The sequence below is a fragment of the Didymella exigua genome (assembly GCF_010094145.1).
Source record: "Didymella exigua CBS 183.55 unplaced genomic scaffold M421scaffold_17, whole genome shotgun sequence".
NCBI lineage: Eukaryota > Fungi > Ascomycota > Dothideomycetes > Pleosporales > Didymellaceae > Didymella > Didymella exigua.
In genome coordinates, this window is record NW_022984791.1 from 648,216 (window position 1) to 657,764 (window position 9,549).

The 9,549-nt window shown below is 45.5% G+C and overlaps 1 protein-coding gene across 1 annotated transcript; it reads left to right on the forward strand.

Annotated features, from left to right (window-relative positions):
• Positions 1–2,714: 2,714 nt before the first annotated feature.
• M421DRAFT_65191 (uncharacterized protein) lies at positions 2,715–3,563 on the forward strand (the record flags this gene model as incomplete). Its single annotated transcript, XM_033596225.1, has 1 exon — positions 2,715–3,563. A coding segment is annotated over one exon (849 nt), but the record flags the coding sequence as incomplete, so codon positions are not given.
• Between the last annotated feature and the right edge of the window lie 5,986 nt (positions 3,564–9,549).

Genomic DNA, 9,549 nt, shown 5'->3' on the forward strand with positions numbered 1-9,549 from the left:
CTAATAACTACCCATTCCTAGACCCTACCTAGCTACCCTACCTATACCTATACCTAGTCACGTGCTACCCTACCTATACCTATACCCAGTCACGTGCTACCCTACCCAAACCGTTTGGGTAGGGTACCTCATGTACCCTACCTAGTTCCTACCCATAAATCACGTGACTATACCTATACCCTACCCTACCCTACCCATCCGCCAGCCTACTCTTAGGAGTGAAGTGGGGCGGCGCGGATCAACGTCCGCACCGCGTCGGCTGTCTGCCAAGCCTGCCAGCCGGGCATAGCTGCATTTCGCGGCTGCAACCGTGTAGGACCTAATCAAATCAAATCAAATCATGTTGCTGTCTTAGCTAAATTTAGTGTTTAACAACAACAGAGCTAGCTACTGCTCCTTCTAGGATAATAGAAGCTTAATATTATTAGGATCTTGACTTTTTATAGTGTTGTAATGCATACAAGAAGGTTAACTTAGCAGAAAATTAATAAGCCAGCACCTAAATTAACACAGGAGGCACCCACACCTACAACACTAGCAGCATCTAGTTAGCATCAGCGCATTGCAACTCAGCTATTTAGAAGTTGTTGTACAAAGCCTGATTATTAGAGTGTCTTTTAATTTAACTTTTTAGCTGCTTAAAGCTCTTCTTAATTAGATTATAGTTAGGTAAGTATAGTAGAAGGTACTCTAGCTCTACCTTATACATTGCACAAAGCTCACAAACCTAAGTCAATTAATAAATAGAGGCGTTGTCTAGTACAATAACAGAGTACCTAGGTGTTGTATATAGCAACACAGAGCGTTTAAGGAAGTCCTCTATAATCTCTAAGGTAATTAAGCTTTAAAAAATAGTATAACTAAGGTATCTGTTAACTGTTATTGCTAGCAGAAGTAACCATTGCTTACTCTGTTTTATAGAGTAAGCTACTTTAACAGGCGTGCTAACTCTACTCTAACTATACTTACAGTTGCTAGTCCTCTTGTTGCAAGCGCTCTTATTGATCGCAATGATTTACTCCGCCTTGTACTGTTGCATCCTCGCTCTGTACACCCTCTGTAGTGGCTCGCTTTGCTCAATCGCACGCTTTGTAGCCAGCTTCCTGCTGTAGTGAAGCTTCTCCAAAGCCCGCCACACTGTCGATAGAGAGCACTCCACGTCGTAATCGTTGTATAAGCACTGCTGCATCTCCTCCAGATAGGCACCGGGTCACCCATCGAGGTATAATTGGAGTGCTTCTAGCTGCGCTTGCCGCAGTAAAGGCGGGCGGCCGAGCCTGACAGAAGGCGGAGGATAGCACTGTCCCCAGTACTCTAAGCTTAATCGCAGCTTTGCTACAGTGCGACGATCGACTTGGCAAGCAGCAGAAACCTCGGAATCTTTCTCCCCAGCAGCTATATGCTCTACTACAGCTTGCTGCGTGGTGGCGGGTAAACGTTTGCCGTTGACGCGCATCATGGGTTGGTTGCCACGCGGAGTCTCTGCCCCAACAACACCAGAAAACAGTCACGAGAGTTGCGATAGAGCTTCATAAATAAATTAAGCGTGTATAGAAGGTTAAGAAAACAGCTGCAATCATCAAAATACACTCAGAATTAGCCTATAGGTGATGCGTTGAAGTTCTAAGAATACCCCTCGCCACTGCACGTGATGTACATGGTATTTCGAAAACCGTTATAGTCGCAAACACGTCGCACTTACATCTTCTCCCATTATCTTGCATTAATAATTCGTCACCCATAGATTAGAAATATTCTCAAGCCAGGCTGAATATATCAGTGCCACGTTTCATTACTGCCCCACATCCTGTGATCTGCGCACGGTCGGGGATCGCAGCATTTGGTAGCATAGACCCCTTCGAAGTTGTTCCCATCGTCTTCTTTAATCATGATCACGAGGACAATGACTCGAACAGGAATCCTCTCGCCAGAAGAGAGTTGGCCACTGTGGGTCAGGGTCTTCTCGCCTCGTCGGCATCTCCGACTAGTGCCCTGGAAGCTTTGTCGACAAATTTTGTACGTCTCGGGCCCCGAAATATATGCAAATACTCAAGGCCACGAATTATCGATTGCTGCAGGCGACCAGGTCTTCCGCTTGCGCTCTGCACACGCAGTCATTGTGCAGAGCTGATCTTCAGATGAAAAGGGCAAACAGGGAAGATGAAAGCTAGGGTTCATTCGTCGGTGCCCAACTTCGTCCTAAACAACACCATTCCGCAGACACTTGGTCTGCACCATCTCTATGAAGTCGGCCTATGGTATTTTTGGCGAGAGCTATGATGCTCCCCGCCTGAGACGCTTTACTGGTTCAACCATGTCTGGAGGGGTGCAGGGACTTGCAGGCCACACTCAAACCGGGGTTCAGCACATTCCCATCTCTTATCGAGCAATTAATCGAGAGCACCCTACACCATATGAACAGCTCTTCTTGCGCAATTCCATTCACCATTCAACATAGAACGAAAGTCTTCAACACGTTTGGATCAAAAGTAATCCACGATCATCAACGCTTTCACAACATCACGAATCGGCAACCTAGAGCATCATCCAACATGATGCATCAGCTCACTGTTCTCCTACTCCTGGCCGCTTGCCTTGTTCTTGTCCATGCTGGAACATGGGATGACATTGAAGTAAGTACTGAACAAACCGGAATACTTTGGGCCCAATGTCCAGATGAGTATCAAATGCGCTGGGAAGACCGTAATCGCTGCATGCGGCTCGAAGTTCCTTTGGATTACGATAATCTCGCAGCCGGATACACAGCCCTTGCCTTCATAAAGAAAGGTTCACGCATCCCACAGGAGCATGCACCGGGGACGATAGCCATTCTTGGGGGTCCTGGAAGGTCTGGTATCGAAGACTATATTTCAGGGCGGATGCCATCCCGTCATGTCCTGGGCAGGAAACACGATATCATCGCGTTCGATCCAAGAGGCGTCGGACACAGCGGACCGAATCTGGACTGCTTCGGCGGCGATCTTACTGCTTCCTACCAAGCCGCAAGCGGAGAGTATTCGTTCTCGTCGTCATCGCGGAAGAGAATTGTCGAAAAAGCGGGTGCTTGGGGTGATTTGTGTAAGAAGAATCTAAACGACTCAGCGCGTTATATTGGCACACCTGCTGTCGCACGGGACATATCGCTTTACTTCGAGCGGCAAGCAAATAAAAGTACCGCCATCAGTTCCGACGTCAACTTCTACGGAGCGGGTTATGGTGCTATTTTGGGTGCTACAGTAGCTTCAATGTACCCTCACCGCGTCGGTAGAATTGTCCTGGACAGCCCTATGACCCCAGAAGCTTATTACGAGGACGTACAGAGGTTTGCCTCTAAGGACCAGAATGAGGCAGTTCGGCAATTCTTCATTCAATGCTCCGAAGCTGGTCCAGAAGTGTGTGGCTTTTGGGGCGCTACGCCTGAGGATATCGAGGGACGTTACCACAGGCTACTGGAAAAATTGGAAGATCACCCACTGCAGATTCCATTTGTCCGGGCCCCCGTGGATAGCCCTGTGCAGATCACTGCCGACTCAGTCCGCGCGCGAATGCTAACAGCAGCGTACCAAGGACATGTTGCCTTCCGTGAATTATCTGTGGAGCTTGCAGACCTGGAAACAGGTGATTATCGGTCTTGGAATTTCAAGTCCGTGATGGCGCCGAACTGTGCTAACTGCACTCTGGACGATTGGAATTATCTGCACGAGGCCCTTCGAAATCCGGTGAGCAAGGACTGGAACCAGTGGGCCGCCTATGCAATTACCTGCTCCGACCTGGGCCCTAAAGGTAACATGGCGCCGGGAATGTTCGACCTTTTGATGGAAAGATCGCTCCGTACAAGTCCATATGCCGGTATCCAGTCGGCAGATCTGGCCTACTGCAGCAAATGGCCTCTGTCTCCCCCGCCCAGCCAGAAATTCGTCGTTCCGCCCCTTGGCGACAATACCCGGGTCAACACCAAATACCGCATTCTCATCATCGCGAACACTTATGACCCCCACATTCAGTTCTCATATGCCCGGAGATTGCACGACTTATTCTCGAACTCTTTCCTGGTAGAACAAAAGATTGTAGCTCATGGTGCTGCTTCGTGGGGAGACTGTATCGGTGACCTTTTAGATCACTATTTCTATAAGCCATCCCCACCACCATACATGGTCCATTCCTGCAGGGTTACAAAGTCATCACTTCATCCAAAGGATTAATAGCGTACGGGGGAGTTCGTCCATACATCCGCCAATATTCTGGGTCCTTAGAGAATATACAATATTGCTTTTCCGAAACTCACTCGACGATTGTGGCTAGCATTGAACACATGTCTTGCTCGACTCTCTTGTCTGGGTTTGATCATCTCATTTGAGCTTGGTCACGCTTCGTGATTTCTATCACCTTATAGTGGCTGCTAACGCTCGCCGGCTCGAGCCCTAAGGGTATAAGCTATCTCATTTGTACCACCTTGACGTATCCCACAATACTGCATGACATCTTCTCGCTACGGAACTAGTTCCGCATCAGATAGTCTCTCCCTTTCGCCGTGCTCAGCTAGAATCTATTTTGCTTCTCTTACCCTCAGTAATGTGCATGATTGCCACCTTTGTTACTATGTAAACTCACCTCCAACCCGGATCTTCCCTCTTTCTACTGCAACACTTATATCCCCATCACAACCGTGGTTTTTAAGCACAGCGTACGAGACGTAGACTTCGCAATCCGTACATACGTTCGTCCCCCATCTCGATATTTCAATCAGCACCATACTGTCCGACGTCATACGCCTCGAACAGCTTCTTGCCTATCTGAGCACACAAAAGGCACTGTCCAGATATGATCCCACCCACGAGAAGGAGCCAAGTTACGCTTGGTATCGGATGGACAAGGCCAAGATCGATGAGCTCCTCAAGACCTTCTCGCAGTCATTTGTCCGCATGTTAAGCGGGTCTCTACTTGACGGCAGAGAGCTGCAATATTTGTTCCGTATTGCTACCAAACTCGCCAACGTTATACGTAGCCCACCTGTCAAAGATTCTCTCACTGATACTCAGTGTGCAGACAAGAGCCTCAAATTGAACGCGTTGTTCGACTGCGATGGTCTCTCACTGACCGGAGCCGACGGAGCTGCGTGCACGTCTGTCACCACGCGACACGTCCATTGCAGCGGCCAACTAAGGTTCTTGAATGAGATCAAGTTCCTGGATGCAGTTACGAGAGAATCTCTTCTTTATGAATATGCCAGAAACTACTTTCACTTCTAGCACTTGGGTGTCGATTCTGATGATGAAGACCGCGAAAAAAGCCGTAAAGTCACAACGAGAAGACGTGATTCTGACTCCGTTCGGATCTCAAACCGCACTCCAAGAGAGCTAGAGCTCGATTCTATGCAAGAACGGAGAAACCGTTCCTACAGCGCCAGACAGCTAGTTAAGCTCTTTCTTGACCACTACCACTACACGTCTTCTTTAACAGCTTAGCAGCCACAGACGCCTTAGCAGCCACCTGCGCTGCTGCCTTGCTATACTTAAGAGTCCTACTATGCTGTAGGCGCATGAATTTACGCGCTTTTCTCTTAATCATGATTGTCAATTGCTCTTTAAGCTCTGTGTTTTAAGCTGCTAGAAGCGTTTTTTATTGTAACATTAACTTAGCTCCCTTCACAAGCTGAGAGAAACTAGCTTAGGCTGTAAGTAGTAATTAAGTAACGTACTCCACAAGCGAGCTGGCCACCCAAGCGAGCTGGCCACTTTTGCCAAGACCACACCAATACTGCACCTACTTTGCAACATTACAGCACACAACTATAATATATTATACTACACAGTATACTAAACTAGTCTATACTACTCTGTGTATCTTTACTGCATGTTTGCGCGTTATGCCCTGTCTTGCTATATATGCCACAGCGCCTTAGAGGCTAAGTGCTCCTATTAACACGCAACCTCTTCTTTGCCTTCTTCCTATTACTACAGGCCTTAAACTCCTTTAGAGTAGTTAGCTGCACTCCCTTAGCAAAGACTAGAGTCCTCTCTCACTGTAATTACTTCCTTTTATGTAATTTACAACGTGTGGCAGCCTTGTTAGCTGCCTGTAGGTCAGCAACCTAGTTGCACACTAAAACTAGTAGATGCGCCATCAGCTCTGCGCCTTTAGTGAGCTAATTAAGAGCGTTAACTATAGACGTTAGCAAGCTATTAGCGTGTCTCTAAATCCTCTCTTAAATCAGCTTTAATTAAGACCTAAATTCTAGGGTGTTGCTTAGTGTTTTAGACTCCTACGTACTGTTGTCCACAGTAGGTAGCGTTAGCGTGTGTAGCTGTACTTTAAGCTTTAATAGCACAGCCTCTAGGTTAATTAGGACTAGGCCAGCACCTCTAAATCCTCCCTAGATGTTGCTCTCTGTGATTAAGGCGTTAAAAGCTGCTTTAAAGCACGGCAAGAACTCAAGTTTGGTGATGTAAGTAATCTTGCTGCGCATCAGCCGCTTAGCTTGGCAGCCATAGGCCTTCTTTAACAGGGCAAAACAGCCTACGTCAAGTAGCTGTAGTAGGTGCGATAAGTGTGGAGGCATACATAGGGTAATGTGGAAGCTGAGTGGTCTCTGATCGTTGATCAAGTGTGAAGAAAGTGATCAAGTTCCTTGTTCTATCTACGGTGCTAAATAAGCAGAATATATACACCAATGCTCATCCAGCTATACCCTAATTGGAGCCCTAATCATGGCTCTAAGCTATACCCAATTCCGCTCACCATGGCGTGATAGATCGCCAGTGTCTGATCGATCCAATATCCAGATGCAGATCACGTGATATGCACCCTCACCTCAATCCTTGCTGCGACACACCCCCCAGGTGCCTGGATCACTGATCCAGGTGCCTGTATCGCAGCTGAGTTGTTACCTGATTAATCCCTGTCAAGATTGCTCTCCTTCACTTTAGTGGGGCTGCTGTTTGCTCTAGTGCTGCTCTGAATAGTTAATCTAGTAACTATAACAACTAATTGCAAGGCAACAAATAGATCTTTTGCGCAATCACTGTCCTTTCTTTGTCTCTTTAATAATAATTAAGCTTTCTATAACATAGATTATCACCGAGCCGTCCATATCACCAAACCAGCCACTTTCTCTTAGCACGACCACCTTTTACCCTAACACAACATGCCTTAACAACAACAACTTCAGAATACTACTAGAGAAGGCAGAGTTATTATTGCTATCTAGGCCTTCTATGCTGGCTAATTTCGCAGTATCCACAGCACTGCTAGAGCGTTGAATATACCTTATTAGTAGGTCTCTAATCACCTTTACAATATCACGTTTTAACTAGACATATGTGCTAATTGCTAGAAACTTACTATACTAGAGGAGCAGACAATTGTCTAGTATATACTTAACCTTAATTCGCAAGGATTTGCGCCCTAGCTATGTGAGGTGGCAGATATGGCTAATAAGATACTTAGTGTGTGTAGTGAAGAGCCTGTTAGCAAACTATAGGCTAGCAGGCTTACAACACGTTTAGACAAGCTTAAAATAGCCTTTAATTAAGCTAAGGATAGACAGAGGATACTACAGGAAGATCCTAAGATAATTAGCGCGTAGTTTAAGCTAGTAGAGGGTACTTAAGTTAAGTATAGTGTTTGCAACAACAACATGCATAACTTTAATAAAACTAGGTTCTAGATAGGTGTTGCTTTGTCTTTAAAGGTTGTAACAGGCTTAGAGAGACGTGCTTAGCCAGAGCTTGTTCAGCCAGGCGATCGCGAGTAGGTTACTGTTATCTAGAGCATCTGCGCCGCTAGGTATGCAACCCCACCTTTCATCATCTACAAAGGACGCGTCCACATCTCTGCCTAGTATAAGGAGATAGATATACCCTACAATTAGAAGCTCTTAGTCTCTAAGAATAGTTAGGTAAACAATATACTTAGCCTTAAGTAGTTAAAGCACTATAACATGTATATAAAGACGCGTTAGGTAGGAGTGTATAGGTTACTTATCTTAGACAGCTATAAGAGCTATCTTAACTAGGAGTTTAAGGACTATTACCTAGAGAACTAAACCCTTACTCTCTGCATGCTACCTTACTTATTGCATATCCTCTAGCTACTTAACATAGTCTATTTCTTGCTATTAAAGTGTAAGTACTCTAAACATGTTTAAGACTTAGTATACTAACATATCTTCTATATTAATAAGGAAGGCTTCCTACTAGCCTTTAGGGATGCGTTTATTAATATATTTATAAATAGTAACTACTAAAAGGCCTTTAAGGCATTAGGGCTTGTTCCTACTAATATATAGGTAGTGTTAGATTGCCTTAAAGTGTGGCTGCATACCCTACTAGCAGTACCTCTACCTAAAACGCTATAGCAATCCAAGACGCTAAGCAATACACACAAGTTTAGGTATTAATCTAAGCTTGTAAGCAACTCCTTCTAATAATTACTAAGTGCAGCGCAAGAGGGGTTCTTAAAGCTTGTAAAAGGGGCTAAAGAGATGCTGCACAAAAACGTCCTTATTAAGGCCTGCGTGCAAGAGCTTGAAGAGCAATTAGCAGTAATAACTAAGAGAAAATCGCGTAAGAGAAAGCAGATTCAGCATAGTGGCACACTTGAGTATGGCCCAGCAGCATCGCGGGTAGCTGCTGAGGCGTGTGTAGCAGCTTAGCCATCTAAGAAGACTTGGGGTGGAGGTGGTTAACTAGGAGCTCAGTTAACTGTTTAGCGCTGTGGGAACTGCAGCAAGACTAGACACAACGCACGAACGTGCTAGGAGGGTACAGAAACATCTTCTAAATCTAATGCAAGCATGCAGTATACTAGGTCACTATTTAATAGTAAGTAGTTGTAGTTGCAGTAACTTGTGTTAGTCGTGCTAAGAGAAAATGGCTGGTTTGGTGATATGGCCGGCATGGTGATAATCTACATTACCTCTACCTTAAGTAAGTATGTTGATAATCCTATTCTCTTTCAATTGCTCACTAACTAATTAGATAACTAGACAGTACACGTTTAGAATCCACACAATCATGCTATCAGCCAAGCGCAACGCGTCGTCTGCTAGGCGATTATCTCTAGCTAAGAGGCAGAGGACTGTTTGATTGATTGATTGATTGATAAGTTTAACGTCCTGTGTGAGTCTAAGACTATATAAGACGAGGGCAGTTAAGCTGCCCTAGTATTTTAAGGAGTGTTTTGTACAAAGGGATAGTAAATATAAGTTCGCAGTCCTATAGTGAGGGCCTGTGCCCTAGATAGTTGAAGAGAGCTGTTGCTCTGTTGAATTATTGTTGTATAGAGATAGCCTGCAGGCAGGCTATGCTCTGTAGGTTGTTTGTCTATTGCTAGCAATAGACTGCTAGGGGTAGTTTTAAGCCATTGCTTAGTTAATAGAGTAGTCGTATAGGGGTGGTTTTGAGCCGTTGCTCAGTCGATTTCGTCCAGGTATATGGGGTCGGTATAGCTAGTTATGATAGGGGGGTATTCGTAATAAGGCGGCTAGCTGTATAGCTATTACTGGCAAGGCAAGTAGCTATATAGCTAAGGAGAGAGCCGCTGCTCTGG